Raw genomic sequence first — 22,557 nt, forward strand, 5'->3', positions numbered from 1 at the left:
TAATCAAAATAAACAACCCAATAACACCCCAAAAAAGAGCCACATTATAAAAGGGCATAGGGTGTCAATCAGATCAACCAAAGGCCTGGTTAAAACGTAAAATTTTTGCCTGGCACCTAAAGATGTATAATGATGGCACCAGGCGAACTTCCCTGGGAGGACATTCCACAGATGGGGAGCCACTGCAGAGAAGGCTCGTTCTCGTGTTGCCACCTTTAAGACCTCTCAAGGAGAAGGCACACGAAGAAGGGCCTCAGAAGATGATCTGAGGGTCCAGGTAGGTTTATATGGAAGAGGCAGTCCTTGAACTTTATGCCTCATAGGGTGTCGTATGTAACGGATGCCCCACCCCACTCAAATCACCATTCTGCATCAGCACCAACCTCCTGATCATTACTTTGCATTTCACTTGAGATTGTGAACCTTGGTGCTACAGTTACAGATAGGTAGCCGTGTTGGTCTGCCATAGTCAAAATAAAAAAAATCCTTCCAGTAGCACCTTTAAGACCAACTAAGTTAGTTCTTGGTATGAGCTTTCGTGTGCAAGCACACTTCTTCAGATACACTGAAACAGAAGTTGCCAGATCCTTCTATATAGTGAGAAGGTGGGGAGGGGTATTACTCAGAAGGGTGGTGGGAATTGGAGATTGGCAGATAGAACTAACTTACTTGGTGCTACAGTAAAGAAAGTAGATTCCCGAAGTCTGAAAACTAGTCCACACCTATATATTGCTTTATCCAAACCAGGGTTTCCCAAACTTGGGTCTCCAGCTGTTTTTGGACTACAGTTCCCATCATCCCTGACCACTGGTCCTGCTAGCTAGGGATGATGGGAGTTGCAGTCCAAAAACAGCTGGAGATCGAAGTTTGGGAAACCCTGACCCAACAATAGCAGCCTAAGCACAGAACTGTGTTTGACTTAGGGTCACCTAGAGATCATCATGGCTGAGCAAGCATTTGAACCTGGTTTCCCCTGGTCCAAGTCACATACTCCATTGGCTCTAGATGGCCATCTGAAGCAGCCATCCCTGTTGATTCCAAACTCTGACAACGGCTACTCCTTTCCACCCTGCATATGTCTGCAGTATCTCACTGGACCGTGCAGAATCTGAATATTAGTCGGCTCTTTCTTGCGACAAGGAATTGGGACTTTGATGTCGTGAGATGAAGGAAATCAACTTCTGATCGCTGCTTGCCGCTTCATCCGTTTCCATGGGTGATTCCCCCCACCCATCAAGCAAGCCCCTGCTTTCTCAGACTACAGTGGTACCTCGGGTTACGTACTTAATTCGTTCTGGAGGTCCGTTCTTAACCTGAAACTGTTCTTAACCTGAAGCACCACTTTAGCTAATGGGGCCTCCCACTGCCGCCGTGCCGCTGGAGCACGATTTCTGTTCTCAGCCTCAAGCAAAGTGCTTAACCCGAGAAGTGTATGTAACCCGAGGTACCACTGTACTTGAACCAGTTACCCAATTGCCCAACATTTGGACAAAAGGGACCCAAGATTACCTCAAGCTGAAGATACAAAAGAATCCCATGCATTAAGCTTTGCGTTTGTTTGTTTGTTTGTTTGTTTGTTTGTTTGCTTGCTTGCTTGCTTGTTGCTTGTTTGTTTGTTTGTTTGAAGTGCAGTTCTTCCTCATCCACCATAAACTTTCCCCATCTATGTATGTTGAACTCCCTCAGTTTATTATCCCTGCTGCCTTATATTTTGTCCGTAACAAGTTTTTGGGGGGGCATTTAAAAGAATAACAAAATACTTAAATATGTCTATGCATCTGGTATACCCTACGGTACTTCAATTCAACACATTACTAATAACAACTTACTACAACCGCCTTTAGGGACGCGGGTGGCGCTGTGGGTTAAACCACAGAGCCTAGGACTTGCCGATCAGAAGGTCGGCGGTTCGAATCCCCTAGATGGGGTGAGCTCCTGTTGTTCGGTCCCTGCTCCTGCCAACCTAGCAGTTTGAAAGCACGTCAAAGTGCAAGTAGATAAATAGGTACCGCTCCGGCAGGAAGGTAAACGGTGTTTCCGCGCGCTGCTCTGGTTTGCCAGAAGCAGCTTAGTCATGCTGGTCACATGACCCAGAAGCTGTACGCCGGCTCCCTCGGCCAATAAAGCGAGATGAGCGCCGCAACCCCAGAGTTGGCCACAACTGGACCTAATGGTCAGGGGTCCCTTTACCTTTACAACCACCTTTGTATTGTTATGCACTCATATCAGCAGCATTGTATGAACATAAGGGGAAGGGGCGAAATCATACCAAGGGGCCATTAGGTTCAGCGTGTCTCTGATTTAAGAATGACGCTGTGACATTAGCACCTGCAAAGAAATGAAGAAAAAAAGAGTGTCAAAACTGATTCCTATGCTGCTGTTTCTCTGCTACTACATCTGTAATACACCCTGCAGCTGGCCCTGTTTAAATGGAAAAGCGTGCCTTTCTTAATGCAGAACCAGTGCTATTTTTCTAGAAAAAGAGGTGCCAGAACTCACCATTAATGTCTGCCTTGTTCTCTTACAATAGCATTGGCGCCCACTTGAGAAGGGCCAAAACTCAGTTCTGGCAAGTTCCGGCTGGGGAAAAAAGCCCTGCGCACAACATATCTACACAAAGTCACATGTGCTGTCAATAAAAAAGCATTTAGCATTCCACACTCACTGGAGAATTGCAAAAGGGAAACTAGAGTCCATCAATTATGACAGGAAACTTTCTAAAGAAAACTATGGACAGAATCTAGGTGCAAGAAGAATGAGAGGGGAGCCTGGCTATAACTACATAAAGCAAATTAAAGAAGAAGAGAAGGCTGGGAATATGTTAACCTAAAAAAAAACTTGCACAATTGAACACAACAGAGACATATTTGAGGTGACTTGTTGAACAGAACACAAAAAGCACACTCATTCATAACAGGGGCATTCATTTGGGTATCTAGCCATAGGTTTATCAAGCATGGGACCTAAACAACCCTCACAAGGTTAAGCTCAATGCAAAGAAACCCACCCCAGAATGACATCATAGGATTATACTGGTGAAAGGCGTACTATAATAATTTAACTCTACATACTACGCTTTTCAAAATTCCCCAGTGTCAGCCCCTGTCTCTAGAGAAAACCCAAACAGCAGGACCAGCACATCTTGCCAAAGTTGATAAACTGAATAAATAAAAGGGGTCAGGGGTCAGAGATATAAAAATATTTAGGAAAAGCAATCCTAAAATGGAGGTTCCATGATGGAGAAACCACCATACCTGCTGGATTAAATAATAATAATAATAATAATAATAATAATAATAATAATGTGCACTGATTCAAATGTGTGCAGGTGTGGACTACTTTGGTCGAATTTCAATGAAGGAAAAGCAGACGAACATCTAAATGGTGCTCAAATGTGCTTTCCCCCAATATTTTCCTGATAGAAATACCACTCTTTGGGAGAAGTAGGTTTGTTGTGTACGAGTTCCCCATCGACTATAACTGCACGATCTAAATTTTCAGCACACCAGTAACTGAATCCCACTAGCCTCAGTAACGTCTTATGTTTCTATAATAATGAAAAAATATATATTTGCCCAAATCGTTGCATCTTTACTTGGGAATAAATTCCACCATACAGTACTTGCGAGTAAATTTCCCACAAGCTTGCTTCCAGTTAGTTGCGCTGCTCAAGACAGCAACCAACCTGGTCCAAAATCCACAGTAGAATAAAGGCCTTGAAGAGTCCCACATCTCAAGAAAAACTTGCTTGCGCCATCTGTGGTGAACAGCACCACTTCATCCCCCAGGTGCTGACGGAAAAGGCTCTGCAGGTAACGAAGGTAATCAAAATCGCAGGCGAAGTAGCTCCCGTATTCATTTTCAACCTAAACCAAACATACACATAAAATTAGTAAGGAAAAACAGCTGACAACCGTCAACTAGCGTGGAAGTTAACCGATAAATAGAAATATTATAATGTGTAGAAAAACAAGAGAAGTTCAAATAATCATACAAAACAACAACAAAAAAACAACTAAAATAAGATCATATTTCCACAATTAAAAACCTCTCCCGCAGATCCTTTTGAGAATTCTGGGGGAACATTTTTCCAAAGTAGCAGTCTTTATTATGATGTCCCCAAGACATGCTAACTGCTTTAAATACCCTCATTTCATAGGAAACAAAAAATATTGACTTAAATCCATGCGAGCAGCTTAAAATACTATTCAATAACATTGCTTTTTAATACTAATTTATAGTGATCTCCTTATCAGACTTCTGCCTTGCAAGCAGTTTGTGCCACTCACATAATAGTGGACCCAGGAAGATGTCTAGCAGTAGCAATTATACTTGGAGTAATTTTCAGTATGATCTATTTTCTTAAAGTCCTGTATTGAATTATCAAAGCTGCTGCCGTATTTGACTGTGATACATAATACTGCATTGCATTAACGTGGAGCCATTTTAGAAGAAAAGTAAAAAGCTTATTCGCTACTAGTAAATGAAGCTTGCATTTTGTAAGAAGGCTCCAAGCTACCTCTGGGTGTGTTCTTTAAACCCTCTCTGCAAACCTATGCATGCCAATGATATTTACTTTCGAGAAAATGCGTATATAGGATTGTAGCCTTGGTCGGCCTGAAGTGTGTGAAAAACCAATGGAGTCTCATAACCAAACACTCCACGTTCTGCTAGGCTCAATATGTGCTGGAGTGATGGCCCCCTGGTGAGGAAAACTTCGTGTCTCAGGTTTTGACTATTAGATGCAAAAATGCTCCATTTTTTAAGGCTATCCTAGTAATCAGTGAAACATAGGCTGCTGTTAGAGCAAGTTTCAACTTCCTGGGTTGCCTGGAAGCAGCTTAACCACATTCTGAGGCCTCCATTTTGAGGTTGTGAGGATAGGTAGAAATAGTCCCTCTTCTGTCTTCTTTACTCACCAGAGTCTTAGATTAGGTGTATTTAGGGCTCAAACACACTGCGAAATATCCTAACCATCTAGATGCCACTATGTGCAAGTGAGCCATTTGTTCAATGAGATCTAAACATATATGAATGAAATAAATTGTAGGAATGAGGCGGCGTGGCCCACATTCTCAAGAGGACTGTTTCTTGCTTGTTTTTTAAATTTTAAAATAGCATATATTTCTCATAATCTTAAAAACCATAAAATAACACATCGTGTGGTCCAATCTCATTAAAAGGAAGGAACACATTTAATCTGAAAGGTTAAAACATATGCTTCATGTATTCCAAACTGCGTTACCCACCCCAAACACTACTCCCCTATGGGCCCCACTACCTGTGTGTTCAATAAAATCGCCCCATACTGTATAGAAGTTATCGTTTTTCTTTTGGCCTCTTGCTATCTGCAGTTTCCATGTTAGCTTTTCCAACAAAGCTGTCTGCCAGACTGTTTCAAACCACTTATCCATGGTCAACAGTTGCAATGTTTTCCATGTACTGGCTATGGTCGTTCTCGCCATGTTCAATAAATAAGATCTTTATTCCTAATTCTTGGCACTAACAGCATTCAGGTTTTCGTGGGTTTGTTTTTTTTCATTTTCATGTATATTATAGGAAATTCCATGCATGTATTTATTTCAATTTCATAATTTTACCTGCACCATAATAATTGGGCCTCCGTTCTGGTAAAGATGAACCTTCATCTTTGGTAGTAAGACCCCCATCCATCTTTCTACAGCTGCCAAGTAATCTGGAAAAATATAAAAGAGAGATTGCATACATTGAAAGTTATTAATTGTTTTATGCAAAAGTTGTTTATTTCCCCGTTGCTTAGTTCTTGAATGTCTATAAAATAATTAAACGTACGCAAATCATTCAAATTCCTGGCATTGCTAACATGAAGGCTGCCATGTTTCTCTTTACTTCAGCTCTCTGCCAAACCAAAAACCTCCATGTTTTGCTTAAAGTGTGGGCCAGAACTGAGTTACAGTCATGGTTTAGATGCTCAAAAATGGGAGTAGCCCTTGCTTGTCTCTTAAACTCTTCCATCACTGCTCCCCAAAAATGTGTAAAGAGCATTTTATGGGCTGATTCACACATTCAAGGTGTGTCTTCCATTTGCCCCCCTTCATGCCATCATTTCCAACAATCCCTGGATATAGGCTAGAGAACTATAAAGTTACCTTTCTCTACTTAATCACATACCTGAGGTAAGCCATGAGATCACATGGGCACATGGGGGAGGGAGGATAACAACCGGCTCACAGGTATGAACTTCACATTTGACTTCTAGCAATGTCGTCTTAAGTAATCATATTCAACACTGCGCATTTTCTTGAACTCGTTACCTGCATCAGAAGATCTAAGGACGATGGTTTCTTTTTCTAATAGCCAGGCAGGTAGACCTCCCTAGAAAGGAAAAAAGAAAACTATAAAATATACTTGGAAAGCAAAACCATATAAAGATACTTGCCTCAGAAAATAGATGGATTTCCATCCGCTGGAAGCATCTACTATAATAGCCAGCCAGCAGGAATAGTATTATTTGTTCATTTAAGGCATTTTTATACTCCTTAATTATTCACATTTCTAAGTGGTGTACATTTTTTGTCATCAGAGTTCATTTTATATTTATTTGTGTGTGTGTGTGTGTGTGTGTGTGTGTGTGTATAATTTATATATAAATTATATATTTATATATTTATAATTTAATTTAATTATTCAAATTTCTAGTGGTGTACATTTTTTGTCATCAGAGTTCATTTTATATTTATTTATATATATATATGTGTGTGTGTGTATATAATTTATGATTTTCAGGTTTATACATTTCAATAATTTTACAGTCATTTTAACATTTCCAAACTTGACTTCCTTCCCCCTCTTTATGCAGTTCCTTAAATTTATTTTTAATATTTTCTGCATATCCAAATTAACTCTAAGTGGTGCACATTAAGACAATCCACAGAAAGTAGGACAATAAAGCAGTATTTTTTTTATCATAAAACCGAACATTATTTTAAAATGTCTGCAGGAAGGATTAACCACGCATCTGAAGTGCAGGAAGGAAGGTACCTTTCTAATCTCAGTTGGGAGGGGTTCCACTATCTTGGGGTTACTATGCTGAATTCACAGTCCTGGTCTACCACCTAACAATGCAGGCCTATGAGCTGTGTGGCTTAGTGCTCAGAGCAGGGTAAAAGAACCCTAAAATCAACATGAAGCCACGGCTCTGCCCCCAGCAGAGTTGTGTTGCACCACCTTCATCCAAATGGACAGTGGCCTCTTCAAAGGATTTTGAGGGCCATCCAAATGGCTCCATACCCTCAGAGGTGGCAGAGCCGACACTTTGAGGGGGGTGGTATCAGGGCCGCCACACACACGAAGCAGGCTGAGGCTGCCACCTTGGGCAGCAGAAGCCTAAGAGGCACCTCTGCCACCGGCGAAGTGGTGCCAGCTTTCACCAATATGTTGCCCAAATCTCGCAAGGTCTCGTGAGATCTTGCAGGGAACCCGCTGCTGTCACTTTGTGGGCACTGCCATGCAACCGATGTAAGGAAGGCTTTGGTCAAACTGCCCCTTCCATGTTTGGTACTAAGTGGGTCTTAAAAATCTATCAGGGGCAAGTGGAGCAGAACGGCCTGCCTCTGCTCCCTTTGACATTATCAAGATCACATCTTTTAAAATCTGCCAAATAGGGCTGGGTGAGATATTTTAATTTATCTTCCAAAACTGGTCTGAATATAATATCATATATAATACCATATAATATCATTATATCCGTTTCATAGTTTTTGACTTGGCAATATATCATAAATCATGATGGGTGTTAGAGCTGGGTGATATATTAATTTATCTTCCAAAACTGGTTTGAATTCCATATCGTTATATTGGTTTCATAATTTTTGACCTGGCAATATACTGTGTGTGCGTGTGTGTGTGTGTGTGTGTGTGTGTGCTATGCAAAAATCACAATGTGGGGAAAACCGTGAAGCCAGCCAATGCCTCTACATAGCTTCATCCTTATTTCAGGCATTGAGATATATACTGGAGTATTCTGATGTTTAGCTGGTGATACATCATGAGGTTGAAAACCAGATATCGCCCAGCCCTACTGCTCAATACCAGGATTGATGATAGCATCACATTATCCAGGAAAATCCTAGCACCCAAACTCGTATAAGCAACTATATAAGCACTGATTCCAATATTGACTTAAAACCACCATATTTTAAAATGGCTTTTCTTGATTCTCTTCTTTTTGTTGGACTCCAGCATGGCCAAGGAACTGAACCAAGACTATAGTTGAAGGAGCAGGTGGGGTTGGACCAGTTTTGGGATGGAAATGAGCAGACAAGCTGCATTTAGGGCATCACGGTATTCCATGTCCAGTATCTTGCGAATGTCAGTCAAACGTGAAAACCAAGAGCGTTTCCAGACTGTCACTATTCTTGGGTTTAGGGAAGCTTTTAATGTTTAATAGACTATTGTATTTTAATATTCTGTTGGAAGCTGCCCAGAGTGGCTGGGGAAACCCAGCCAGATGGGCGGGGTATAAATAATAAATTATTATTATTATTATTATTATTATTATTATTATTGGGATTCTATCCCACCCTGGCAAATTCAGGCTGTGCAGTTATAGCCGATTGGGAAAGCTTGCGCAGCAAACCTGCAACACAACTGCTTCTGCAAAAGATCAGACTTTTTGCAATACACTGGAAAGCATGGGATAACACGTCCTCTCGTGCAATGCCCTCTGGCCTCAACAAATGAGGATAAATATTTACCATGTCCCATTCTGCACATATATATGGCCCAGCTCTCAGGATGACTAGCAAGCCAATCTCATCGGCAAGCCGCAGGAAACTCTCAAGGTCTCGATCACCAGCAAAGTTGTAAACTCCTGGCTCAACTTCGTGAAAGTTCCACGGGACATACCTGCAAATACCACATACGCCTCTTACTTTAGAATTACAAAAATGACACAAGCAGCAATATAATTGCACCTGAAGGAATTTCAGCTAACAGCCAGGTGGGATATGAAGTGCAGATGTTCCTTTTCTGAATACATGAACAGGCCTTCGCACCAGGGGGTGCAGAGTTGGGTGGGAATTCATGCAAAGACTCTCCTGCATGTGAAAAGCATGCCTCTCCCTCTTAATTGTGCAGCATGCTTGTGTGTTTTGATTTGTGCTTCCGTGCACAGAACTGCACACCGTACTTTTTCCTCTGCTTGTGGCTCCTTGGATCCAAGCTAAAGGATTTGTTTTTCCGTAGATTCTTAACACAACTCAGGGGAAAGTTCTCTAACATGAGCAAAGCTCTTGTACGGTTGCCATTTGCTTTGACAAGGCTCGCGCAGGAGAACCTTTCAGTATAGACCAGGGGACCAGGGGACCTAAGGCCCGGGGGCCGGATGCGGCCCAATCGCCTTCTCAATCTGGCTGGCGGATGGTCCGGTAATCAGCGTGTTTTTACACAAGTAGAGTGTGTCCTTTTATTTAAAATGCATCTCTGGGTTATGTGTGGGGCCTGCCTGGTGTTTTTACATGGGCAGAATGTGTGCTTTTATTTAAAATGCATCTCTGGGTTATTTGTGGGGCATAGGAAATCGTTCATTTCCCCCCCCCCAAAAAAAATATGGTCCGGCCCCCACATGGTCTGGGAGATGCCCACGGCTGAAAAAGGTTGCTGGCCCCGGTATAGACTGTGCTTTTCTCATGCATGATGAAGCGATTGTGCTGCTGGCTACTTTCAACAAGCTTTTCAGCATGTCAGAGCACATGAATCTAGCTCTCTCTGGTGGCTCTATCTTAGAATCACACTTTGGGAGGGCTAAGTTGATAGGGATATTGCAGTTTTAGAGATGCAAAAGCAGCAAAGCTTTCACAAAAGCATAACACTGAAAAAGGTTTGTCATTATATCTGCTCTAAATAAGAATGCCATTACTGAGGAGCAGGTCATGGAGAAGGTAGAAGAACAAAATCTGTCACCAAGGAAGGGTGATGGGACATAGAATTCAGTGTCACACGAGCACCAGTTTCTTGTTGATGCAGCAAGGTTCCAGTTGATGACCCTGCAAAAATAGTCTGGAGAACAAATGGGCAAAGCTTGGTAAAATCTTGATAGATGGCATAGACTTTCCCCATGACTAGAAGAAGTAAAATAAGAAGAAGAAGAAGAATGATCAAGTGCATCCAACTTTTCTTAATTTGCAGTTTATTCAAATTGCAGAAAGCAATTTTTACCCCGGAGAAGCATTTTGACATACTTTAAAGCACAGCATACTCCCTCCCTGGGAGGGACCAGGGAGAAGAGTTGGTGGAAGAAGATTGGAAAAAATTTAAAGTATATCATTGCAAAATTAATGAATGTTAGAAGGATGCTGGAATGAAGCTATATGGTTTTAGCAGAAATGTAATAAAGAATTAAGTAAAAGCTGATTGATAATGGGCTAAAAGGAAAAAAATTTAAGTTTAGACCGTTAAGATAAATTATAGAACAAAAATTGAGATAGATGGAAAGAATTTACTGAAATAGTGAATTGAACTAGAATACAAAAAAGGGAGGTGTGAGGAGGTAGATGAAACAAGTAAATGAAAGGTAAAGATATGGAATATTGGATGTGTTTTAGTTTTTTCTTTTTTTGCTGTATTGTTGTATTTTTTTTTTATGTCTCTCTTTTTATCTATTGTAATGTACGTTCTGTTAATTTTTTTTATTATTTTCCTCTTTTCTTTTTTCTGTAATCTTTAAACCTCTAATAAATATCATTTTAAAAAAATAATAATAAAGCACAGCATACTGTTCTGCTTTTTTTTCCCCCTGAAGAAGCAAATAGGCAGAAATGCCTGACTGCGCCAATACCTCCTGAACTGCCGCAGCACAAGGGAGGCAGAAGCAATAAGCTGGATGCACACACCGTATTTTTCGCCCTATAGGACGCACTTTTTCCCCTCCAAAAATGAAGAGGAAATGTGTGTGCGTCCTATGGGGCGAATGCAGGCTTTCGCTGAAGCCTGGAGAGCGAGAGGGGTTGGTGCGCACCGACCCCTCTTCCTCTCCAGGATTCAGGAAGCTATCCGGAAGCCTTGGAAGCTCCGCGGGAGTTCCCGTCGGGCTCCCAAGGCTTGCGGATAGCAGCCTCCCAACCTGACCTGGTTTGGAGGCTGGCGGTGGGGAAAGCAGTGCTTCTCCCCACCGCCAGCCCCACAAGCTCGGGGGACAGCGGGCAGGTGGAGCGCGCCTTCCCGCTGTTCCCTGACCTGGTTTGGAGGCTGGCAGTGGGGAGAAGCGCTGCTTTCCCCACCACCAGTCCCACAAGCTCGGGGGACAGCTGGGAGGCGGAGTGCGCCTTCCCGCTGTTCCCTGACCTGGTTTGGAGGCTGGCAGTGGGAGCTGCCTGCATCCCAAAGCCTGGGGCGCGCTGAGCCACGCGCCCCGGGCTTCGGGAAGATATCCGCAAGCCTGGGGAGACCGGCGCGACTTCCTGCCGGGCTCCCTAGGCTTGCGGATAGCAGCCTGTTCTGGGGGCTGGGGTCGGGGGAAGCTCGGGCTTCCCCTGCCCCAGCCCTGTGCCTGGGGGGGAAATTTTTTTTTTCTTTATTTCCCCCACCCCCCAAAAAGACTAGGTGTGCCCTATGGGCCGGTGCACCCTATGGGGCGAAAAATAAGGTATATATCTGCTCATTTTAGGTAGCAGTACCTTGCTCTGGAATAAACGGAAGTCAAGAGTAAACAACTGTATTACACCGCTTTTAGAATGTGTTCCTGGCTACCTTTTAGTTGGGAAACGGGCAACAGATCTCGTGAACAGGACTCTAGCCAATTTTTCTCCTACAATTGTAATGAGTTTCCTGTATTGCTACACCTTCTGGCTCTTTGCCAATAAAGTCAATACATAACTCAGGCTGTATCTTCAGAGGATGCCTCACCCCTTTTAATGGTTGCCTGACAACCACTCTTGCTACCTACGTTTGGATGGCATCAAGACCTGCCATCTTCATCTTCAAGAGGCGGTCTTTCCAGTAGTACCGGGGAACGCGGGAGTAATGGAAGCTGCCTGAGATGTAACGGAATGGTTTCCCATCCTTGAGGAAGCAGTTGTGGGCATAATCGATCCCAAAGCTTCTCTGGGATGTGACCTGTGAAGATATGTTAGGTGGACAGGAGCTTTAGCTTTCGGGAAAGAACAGAAGTTTTTATTTTATTTTATTTTCATTTTTTTTTATTGAATTTCCAATTTTTTAACAAATACAACATAACATCAAAAACAAAACATATAGAAAACAGACAAACATAGACAATTTCTTCCAATCAAAATCCAAGCTAATTTCCATTGTTAAGTGACTTCCTCAAATCCTTCCTAACTGATTTTCATTAAATCTCATTTAGCAATTTTCCAATACTCATTTTCTAATACAATTAACTAATTCAAATTACTAACTTCCTTCCTTTTCATCATAATCTCAATCCATAGTATTCTAGAATTCAACATATCTTAATCCTAAACCAATTATTATTTTATTTTATTTTTTAACACAAGCAGAGACATGGCCCTTCCATGCTAGAAGAGGGAGGCACACTTTCCTCTAACCAACCTTTTCCCACCTCCGGTCTAGAATTTATTCGTTTAAGGCAAACAGTAACAGAACTGACCACCACACATGCAAGACCCAAAACGCACCGCTGTGCTGATCAAACATTACCAAAATTACAATTTTAACCTTTACAGCAGAAGTGGGTAGCCTGCAGCCCTCTGAATGTTACATTGGACATGCAAGCTGGGGCTGATAGGAGTTGTGAGTCCAATAATATCGAGGTGGTGCAGGTTAGTCACCCCTGTGCTAGGGAATATTTATTATAACCCTGCCCTGGCATTATTATTTCTGCCAAATCATTCACTTCGTTTTGATTATCTGTACCAGCACTGAAATATTCAATCCTAAAAGAAACATCTATAAATCAATTCTCTCTACAAAATCAGCATTTGTTTTTGTTTTTTTTTAAAAAGAATTACAGTGGTACCTCGGGTTAGTAACTTGATTCGTTCTGGAGGTCCATTCTTAACTCGAAATTGTTCTTAACCTGAGGTACCACTTTAGCTAATGGGGCCTCCTGCTGCCACCACACAACGTCTGTTCTCATCCTGAAGCAAAGTTCTTAACCTGAGGTACTATTTCTGGGTTAGCAGAGTCTGTAACCTGAAGCGTCTGTAACCTGAAGCATCTGTAACCTGAGGTACCACTGTACATTGCTACCTTCCGCTTTTTCTTTCAACCCTTATTTTAATATTTTTCTTTCATAACCCTATTCTATAGGTGCATGCCTTTAGGTCTATATTAGCCGTCCTCTCTCTCCCAACCCTGATCTTCTTCTGTCTTGGATCTCTTGCTCTTCACATCCCACCAACCTTAAAAGCTCTGCCCTCGCTGCCCAGTTTAGCTTGAACCCATTTGTCAGAACACCTGCCTGATGCCACCTCTCACGGTTTAAAAGCCGACTGTTCTATGAAATCTTTGGAACAATCCCCTAGTTCCCATGCCCTACAGGTAGCTAAGCATAAGCATAACTGAAATAATCACAGATTGCTTCCCCATTTCCCCGACTGCTTTCTTTGTTGTTCCCTGTACTGATTTTTAGACTGTAAACTCAAGTCAGGGACCTGTCCTCCTCTTGCATTCCATCCACCACCATGCACACGGACAGTGCTATATAATTAAATATCTACTTACTAATCACTCTACCGTACTTCTCTATTTCAGGCAGAAGTTGCAAGTTCTTTCCTTGGGTCGTGTACTAAAATAAGATTTTAATTCCACCAAAACAGTCTCATTTAAGTTCTTTCACAGCATGACAAGATAGCAATTCTACCGCAAGGTCCACTTGGGATGAGCAGGTACAGAATAAATAAAATTTGTAAAAATTAAAAAATCGTCCAGTAGAACCTTAGAGAGCAACTGAGTTTGTTCTGGGTATAAGCTTTTGTGTGCATGCATACTTTTTCAGATACACTGAAAGAGAAGTCACCAGACCCTTATATATAGTGGGAGGGTGGGGTGGAGTGGGGTTTTTCTCAGAAGGGTAGTAGGAGATGGGTGATGGACTCAATGGGTATGGTAAACTGTTGGACTGTTAACAACTGCACTTAGTCCTGCAGGAAAAACCAAGGGATAGTAAGCAGGCAACCAAAAATAGCTTTAGCATATGTAACGAGACAAGAATCCAATATCTCTATTCAGACCAGTTCTCTCCATAGTTTTCAGTTTAGTAATAAGTTTGATGTATGTCGCTGGGGAAGAGACTACAGCTTGTAGTCAGGGCTAGATTTGAGTCTTCTTTTAATTTGTATACCACTTTCCACAAAAGGAGATTGTAGGTCACAATACACAAAGCAGAAGCAGCAATACACAACACGCCAAAAGCCACAACAATGAGTATGTTTTAATTTAATTTAATATTTTTAATGCATTTCAACAATTTCAACAGCAATTCACAGATCAAAACATAACATTCCAATACAGAAATCAATGCAAGAACTCTGGATAAATATGAAAGTGCCACCATACAAAAGCAGAAAATAATAGGAATGTTCAAAAACGCAACATTCTGGTTTGACAACTTGTCTCACAACCTTGTTGTTTCACCGTCTCTTACCTGGGGCAATGTTACACACCCCAAACGTAGGCTATTCTCAGAGTTTTCATAAAAGTTTCAGGGGAGTTTCAAAGGTAGCATCCCAAAAAGCTATTAAATTTTGCACTTCATCTTATTCATTATAATTATTCTTTATTAATTTATATACCACTTTAATTTCAAAACAGGGCTTGGTAACCGAAGTAATAGAAGATTCCATGACTTGCAGGTCTAAGCACCTGCTCAGCAGTATTCCAGAGAAATTGTGGCATTTTATGAACAAGAAGATGCACTGCACAAGCCAAATGAAATAAATTATTTTATACTGATGAGTGAGAACGCAGAATTATCTCAGTTATTTCTGCTCTACTTCCCAATCTCATTGGCATTCCATAATAAAACGTCCCCGGGCTAACATACACAAAAGTGTTTTGTCCGACCTTGTACAAGCCAACAAAGAATGGATTCAAGAAATAGGCAGCAATATTCAGAGGAAATATCTGCCCTCCGTGAGTATGCCCAGACAAGATCAAATTTATATCTGGCCGAGCTTGGAGAGCCCATTTAGCAGCAAGTGGCTGGTGGGCAAGAAGAATGATGGCATGATCTGTGCCACAGTCTCCAAGAGCCTTATTTAAATCCATCCCATGGCCAGGGTAATGCATTGCAGTAGCCTCGATATCGTCTACCCCTGCCAGACAAAACCAATCAGTGCTCCTACCCTTGGGGGACATAATCTTGATGTTCTCATTATGCAGAGGGCGGATGTTTAGTGATTTCAGCACTTCAAACCAACTGTTGACATCAGAGGTATAGTACTCATGGTTTCCTGTGACAAAATAAGTTCCCAGTGGGGAGTTAAGCATGCCAAGAGGTTTCACAGCATGCCCAAGGCCTTCCACGTCAGAATCAGTCAAGTCACCCACAATCACCGTGATATCCGGTTTCAAGGCCCTAACCATTTTTACAACCATTTCCAGTTTGGTCTTGCCAATGGTTGGCCCCAGGTGAATATCTGAAAGCAAGACCACCTTCAACTGGTCCATAGACGGTGGCAGTTTGTGAAGAGGAATCGCTACTGACTTCACTGCAGGTGGTTGGGAAGCATTGAGGAGTCCCAGAACAGTCAACACAACTGTCAACACAACGGCTAGAGCTGGCTTTATTGCCAGTTTGGCATTTTTACCGGCACTGCCCATCTTTGCCTGTCTTTGGAGCAAGAGCTTATAAACTTGTTCCAAGGAGCCTAGGACAAAGAGGCAGAATATAAGGAGGATGTAACCTCCAAGGCAGGTATGAGCAGCTAAAGAAAATAAATATGGTTCCTCTGCAACAAGCAGCAGAACTGTAAAAAAGCTGGAGTGTGCCAAAATCAGGAACATTAACACAGTTGTTTTCCATAAGGTGAAACAGGACAACATGGGAGTTGGTGATCTGTAGAACACGGTCACAAGGCTTCTCCATATGTGAAGCGATCCTATGAACATCAGGGCGTTAGCAAATAGTAACATCTGCAGTCTGACCAGCCACCTCAAACGCTTCTCCTCAATCCTGTCAGCCAAAAGTGTCCGAGATGCTATCATGGAGAAGAAGACAATTCCAGCAACTGCTGCAGCCTTAGTTTTAAGGGACAACTGTTTGAAGATCATCTTTATTCTTGAATGGTCCCAGATTCTTCCTTGTTCTCCTACAATATTTTCCAGTAGGCAACAATGTAGCTCTGGAGGGATTTCTTGGTCTGAAATCCAGTAATACCATCAGCTCTGGATAATAAAGAACATTCCCTAGTGTAGAAACCAGGAAAAAGGAACCAATGATACACAGCAATTGTGACACTACACTTTATGATTAAAAAAACTATTACTGTCTTGAAAATATTTTCAAAACACGTTGAATTAGAAGTACAGTGGAACCTCGGTTTTTGAGCATCTTGGAAGCTGAACGATTTGGAACACGAATGCCGAAAACCCAGAAGTGAATGCGTCCATTTTTGAACACGCCTTGGAAGTCGAACAACTTCTGAGGCACATTTCTCCATTTTCTCAATGGAATTTGCCGACCGCTCATTGCGCCTCGGTTGTCGAACATTTTGGAAGTCAAACAGTTTTCTGGAATGGATTACGTTTGACAACCGAGGTACCACTGACTGCATATGCAGCAGCAGAATTTTGAGTTTCAGAAAGTGTAACCGTCCGATTCAAAAACCTCCACAGGAGGAGATGACTAAACTCCACATCCTGAATGGCACATCCTGGAGTTCAGCCATCTCCTCCCCCGGTCCTCCCTTGGGGCTCAGAGGTACTCACACGTACCAGCTGGCTTCCGAGAAGAGGCCTCCAACGACTCTGTGCAGCACATTTATGTCCACAATGTATTCTTACTTTGTAAATTATAGGCATCAGGTGTATAACCAGTTTCCACAAGAATAAGAAACGATCCTTCTCTGAACCAATTCAACTACAGCTAGCAGTTCATAAGTAGTGTTCCCACCCTCAAAGTTTACTCAGCTTTCGGAAATATTGTCTCATTTTGTGGGTTCAGCACCACAAACTGATACAGATACAATGGATGCTCTAGGAATACATCTCATATTGCTCAGATGGTCCTGGTTAGCAGTAGCACCAAAATGACACATCACAGCCAGGTGAGGCGAGAAAGGAAAGGGCTGATTGCTACACAGGGTGAGTCAATTCCTCTTCCTGCATGATGTTTTTGTCCCACAGCAGCTGCAGCATCAGCTATCACAATCCCAAATGGCACAAACTCAGAAAACTTAAAAAAAAAAAATCACGAACACATCAGTCACACAAACACAAATGTTATGTTGTCCACCCTGGCCAGTATAATCTTGACAAAATCTTGTAATCGTGAACTTTTTTGTGGTCTCATTTGTGGCACACGACCAGGGCTTGTCTAAGACCTGTCAATGACTGAGGCGGAACTTCCCCTGCCGCCCCCATGATGGAAGGGGGCACGAGGCTCTGCAAGCCCCTCTCCATCTCCTCAAGCCTTGCCTGCTCACCAGGCTGTGCCAGGGAGGGGTGGGGAACTTCAGAAAGTGCTGCTCTTTAAGGAGAAGTACTTTCCTAAGTTCCTTTCCAGGAGAACACAGTGCCCTTCTGCCACTGCTGAAGCCTCCCTTACCTGGGTTGCTTCTGCAGTGGCAGTGGGGCAATGTGCTCATGTGAGCGCCGCCTCTTCCATTTCTGCCGCCTGAGGTGGCTGCCTCATCTAGTGTCGTGGATGGGCCGGCTCTGAACAAGAAGACTGCTCCTTACAATTAGGCAATATAGCAGACAAGAGTATGCTTGTAATTCACAAGTTCAGATCTTTGACATGGTTGTAGCCATTGTGATTCCACTCTTCTCAACAAGGATGCTTTGTTTAAGCTATTGTTTCCCATGCGTAATGCTTTGGGGTCCTTAACGTTGTTTGTTAGTTACTGTTTTGCCCAAACATGCCAATGGTTTTTTTGGATTGTCCAAAATTATACTTTCCATCGTAGCAAAGCTCATGAAAGCAAGATAATGTAACATGCACTTGTACTAACAAAGCGGCAATTCCTGTTCCTAAAACTAATGTAGGAAAAAATTATGCTGTGGTTGCGTCCATGTAAACTGGCTAGAAATAGCAATGTGCAACATCAAATACTATTAAGAGTCAAAGTTGGTTGCTGTTAAAAACTACAACACTGTCTGCTTCTTATTCTAATCACTGTCAGCAACACCTAATAGCCTCTAGCAAAAGGTTACATAATACTGGATTAAAAAATGCATACTGTATGTAAAGTAGCAGGTGAACAGATATCTTGTTTCCTTTTATGTTACTGCTAATGAGCTGCATTAGACGCAGGTGGCGCTGTGGTCTAAACCACAGAGCCTAGGGCTTGCCAATCAGAAGGTTGGTGGTTCAAATCCCCATGACAGGGTGAGCTCCCATTGCTCAGTCCCAGCTCCTGCCAACCTAGCAGTTCGAAAGCATGTCAAAAGTGCAAGTAGATAAATAGATACCACTCTGGCAGGAAGGTAAACAGCGTTTCCGTGCGCTGCTCTGGTTCGCCAGAAGTGGCTTAGTCATGCTGGCCACATGACCCGGAAGCTGTACGCCGGCTCCCTTGGCCAGTAAAGTGAGATGAGCGGCACAACCCCAGAGTCGGCCACGATTGGACCTAATGGTCAGGGGTCCCTTTACCTAATGAGCTGCATTATTATTTAAATATTTCAGCACAGTAGAACGATAAAGACCTGTGTAGATAAATCCAATAAATAATAAAATAAATTGAACCAAAGAATCAGGGAGGACTACACAAATACAGAAGAATAAAACAAAATTCAATATTTTAAAAAGTGGAAGCTACAGATTTTAACCAACAATTAAACATATAAAAACATCACAGAATCTACGCAGTCATGCAATTCTAGAAAGGAAAAGCCATGTGACAATTTATGTAGAACGTATTTTCAAAGTTTCCTAATTTACCTCAAATTTTTAAAAGTATGTAACATCACAAAAAATACAGAATGTGCAAAGGGCCATAAAATCATTTTACAGGTGAAGAACTAAGAAGGAATGCAACTCCAAAAGGTAGTTTCTCAATCAGCCATAGTTCCAATATAGGAAGCTTGGGGGGGGGGAGCAGCTTAAAGAAGGGGCACTTCCTAGCAAGGCGTTTGGAACTACATTGGTCAGTCTGTTGAGACTACCTAGCTAGACCTCTGGATTAGTAAAGCACATGGGGAATTGACAACCCCTGCGTGGTTTTGCTGATCCATCAGTCCTGCTGCAAAACGTGACATTTGCCAGGAAAAAAACCACCCAGCCACTTGTAAGTCCTGAGATTACATGAAGCTCAAGGGTCCCAGAACTTCTCTCCCAGACTACCATACAATGCGATAAGGTAAAAGGTAAAGGGATCCCTGACCATTAGGTCCAGTCGTGACCGACTCTGGGGTTGTGCCGCTCATCTCGCTTTATTGGCCGAGGGAGCCGGCGTACAGCTTCCAGGTCATGTGGCCAGCATGACTAAGCCGCTTCTGGCAAACCAGAGGAGTGCATGGAAACGCCGTTTACCTTCCCGCTGGAGCGGTACCTATTTATCTACTTGCACTTTGGCGTGCTTTTGAACTGCTAGGTTGGCAGGAGCAGGGACCGAGCAATGGGAGCTCACCCTGTTGCAGGGATTTGAACCGCCGACCTTCTGATCGGCAAGTCCTAGGCTCTGTGGTTTAACCCACAGTGCCACCCTGTCCCTTATACAACGCGATACTGGCTAGCATTGATTTATTTCACTTAAAATGCAACAGGAAGTCTTTCAACCTGTCACCTGCTTTCCAAAGTCCACTCGTGGCTCGCTCCCTTCCTTTGCTAGAGACAGGGGCGTAAATTCGTTTTATAGAGCACTCTGGGAGTTCAGCAACAGAGGGAAAGCAGTAGGAGCAATTCGTGTTGTAACGCTGTTTGGGAGCTCACGGCCTCAATCTTGTGTTGGATCTCTGGGCTAGGCGAAGATAAGGGTGTTTTCATGTACACAGAGCAAAGCAGCCGAAGCGAAACACACCCTTTTGCAACCCTGGCTATTTTCTGTGCGCTTCCTCAATCAGAATTCTGCTCAAAACCCTATGCAGTCCTCGCAGATCCCTCTGCTAAGGCTCGGTTCCCTCCTGTTCTTCACACACCCGACCCAGCCCTCATCGTACAGGAGACCCACTTGCATTCAGAGATGGCGGTGCGTGGAATTGAATTGCACTGCGCTCACCATAACGCAGCAGACCCACAACCCTCCACTGATCCGGGGAGCCCAGTGCGGAAATGCAAAAGAGTGCCTTTCTCCTGCGCAAGAAATCACCAAGGCTACGATCGGGGAAATGGGGAGGGGGATATAGCAGCAGCAATATCAACTTACAGGCGATCCAAATCCCGCATGCAGAAGCTGCAGTAAGAGCAGAGCAAACATTGCGGCAACCCAAAAAAAACCCAGATGATGGGAAAAGGAAGGTCGTTCCAGCTTCAGCCCTCAGACCGCCTGACTTTGGAGTCAGCTGACTGGAGCTTCCGCCTCGGGTTCCCCCAACCAGCCAATTGCAATACGGGGGAAAAAGGAAAGAAGAGATGGGGAGGGGAGAGGGAGGAAAAGGAATACAGAAAAAGAAGGTGACGCTGGTCTTCAAACCATTTGCCTGCTTCATTATTTTTCTTCATCACGTCTGTTCATGGTCGATGCTGCCCATGAAGGACGTAAATCACCCAAAAGGCATTTGCAATAAAATACCATTGCAATGAAGGGGGAAAAAACACATTTTTATTCTGCAACTGAAAGCAATAAAATTCCTTCATTGCTTTTGTGTGTGTGTGTGTGTGTGTGTGTGTAAAATTGTAAAACATCAGACGTTAAAAATTTCCTGTTAAAGGGCTGCCTTCAGATAACTTCTAAAATAAGGTTACTAGATTTTTTTTTCAAAGAATCCGGGGACACTTTTTTTTTTTAAAAGAGAAAAAAGTTTTTATTTTTTATCTTTTTTAAAAAATAAGAAGTAATATCTTGTCTTCTGTGGTCTCCTCTGTCATGTGGCCTTCCTCTGGGCCCTAGCTTGCTCTCTTGGAGCGCTATCTGCCATGGGGTAGGCTCGGGCCGGGCCTGGGCTCAGCCACGTGTCCTTGCCCTCCCAGTGCTCTCCTACCTCTCCTCAGTGGCGCAGCAAGGTCAGGGTTCCCCTCTTTTTTCTTCTTCCTCTTTCTCTCTCTTCCTTCTCCTCTCCTCCTTCTCCCTGCATTGGCTCCGTGGTTTTCCTGGCCCCGGAGCACCACTGGGCAGTCGGCCGGGTGGCTGGGTGCTCTCATTCCTGGCTCGATTTGGGCCGCGCAGGGGGGGTCAGCGGTTTCCCCAGTTGACACGCCGGGTATCCCCAGTTCCCCCTTGGCAGCGGCAGTTTCAGCAGCCCAGAGCCAACCTGGTAGCACAGATGACTCTGGGTGGCTTCAGGAGCTGCCCACTGTCGTGGTGCTCACCATTTTGCCTCGCCAGAAGTCCCCATATGATGTGTCTCGTGCTGTTGAACCAATCACGCAACATTCATTCCCTACTACTAAATCTACAACACTTAAAATATACGTCTGGGGACATTGAATGAAATCCGGGGACGGATTTTGTCCGGGGACAGATTTGTAAATCTGGAGACTGTCCCCGGGAAACAAGGAAATCTGGTAACCATATTCTAAAAGTCTGGTGGGAGGGTGTTCTACAGGGAGGGTGCCACCACTGAGAAGGCAGGCATGTCCAAAGTCCATTTTGGGTGCCTAATCCGGCCACCGGTTGGTTTAATCCGGTCCCTGTAGCAGTTTATTTCCTGCGGTAAAATCCGGGGGGAAAAAACCTCAACAACTTCAATCCTAAAAAAGGTTAACATCTTTGGTTGGCCCTCACGGCCCTTCACTTAATCAAATCTGGCCCTCTTTGAAAAAAGTTTGGACACCACTGCCTGTAACCTCACTTCTCACAGTGAGGGAACCGTCAGAAGTCCCTCGGAGCTGGAACTCAGTGTCCGGACTGAACAATGGGTGGAGACGCTCCTTCAGGTATACTGGTCTGAGGCCATTTAGGGCTTTCAAGGTCAGCACCAACACTTTGAATTGTGCTTGGAAATGCACTGGGAGGCAATGAAGATCCTCTAGGACCGGTGTTATATGGTCCTGGCAGCCACGCCTGGTCACCAGTCTAGAAACTCAGCTATAGTGTATTCTTGATTTGATTCAAAGGCTTCCAAATTGGGAAGTAACTGAACAATCCTTGATTACAGCGGCGTAGCGTGGGTTGTCAGCACCCGGGGCAAGGCAAGTAATTTGCGCCCCCTAACCCCTAACCTGCCGCCACTGCCAGCTTCTTCTTGCTGCTGCCTGGGCTGGGGTATTTACGGTAAGGTAGCCACGGCGGCGGGTCCGTGTCAGGTGATCTGAGGCGAGTTGCCGCTGGCGCTGCC

At 43.5% G+C, this 22,557-nt stretch overlaps 2 protein-coding genes across 3 annotated transcripts in view; both read right to left on the reverse strand.

The window, feature by feature from the left end:
• Positions 1-20,622, reverse strand: part of GLB1 (galactosidase beta 1) — a 39,311-nt gene extending 18,689 nt beyond the window's left edge. The window contains exons 1-7 of one of the 2 annotated variants that reach the window (XM_080975874.1): positions 20,487-20,622; positions 11,924-12,093; positions 8,736-8,886; positions 6,294-6,354; positions 5,601-5,695; positions 3,686-3,866; positions 2,270-2,328 (exon numbers count right to left, since the gene is read on the reverse strand). In XM_080975874.1, coding sequence (XP_080832000.1) covers positions 2,270-2,328; positions 3,686-3,866; positions 5,601-5,695; positions 6,294-6,354; positions 8,736-8,886; positions 11,924-12,093; positions 20,487-20,537 — 768 coding nt within the window. In that variant the 5' untranslated portion in view covers positions 20,538-20,622. Of the gene's footprint in view, positions 1-2,269; positions 2,329-3,685; positions 3,867-5,600; positions 5,696-6,293; positions 6,355-8,735; positions 8,887-11,923; positions 12,094-13,683; positions 13,801-20,486 lie in introns of those variants that run through there. The other variant, XM_080975875.1, reaches the window with a different exon arrangement.
• Positions 14,397-20,625, reverse strand: TMPPE (transmembrane protein with metallophosphoesterase domain). Its single transcript, XM_080975918.1, has 2 exons — positions 20,487-20,625; positions 14,397-16,368 (listed from the first exon to the last, which is right to left on the reverse strand). Exon 2 carries the CDS (start codon positions 16,231-16,233, stop codon positions 14,905-14,907), a length of 1,329 nt encoding a protein of 442 aa, XP_080832044.1. The 5' UTR covers positions 16,234-16,368; positions 20,487-20,625; the 3' UTR covers positions 14,397-14,904.
• Positions 20,626-22,557: the final 1,932 nt, after the last annotated feature.

The sequence above is a fragment of the Podarcis pityusensis genome (genome assembly GCF_964106645.2).
Source record: "Podarcis pityusensis genome assembly, chromosome: 12".
Classification (NCBI taxonomy): Eukaryota; Metazoa; Chordata; class Lepidosauria; order Squamata; family Lacertidae; genus Podarcis; species Podarcis pityusensis.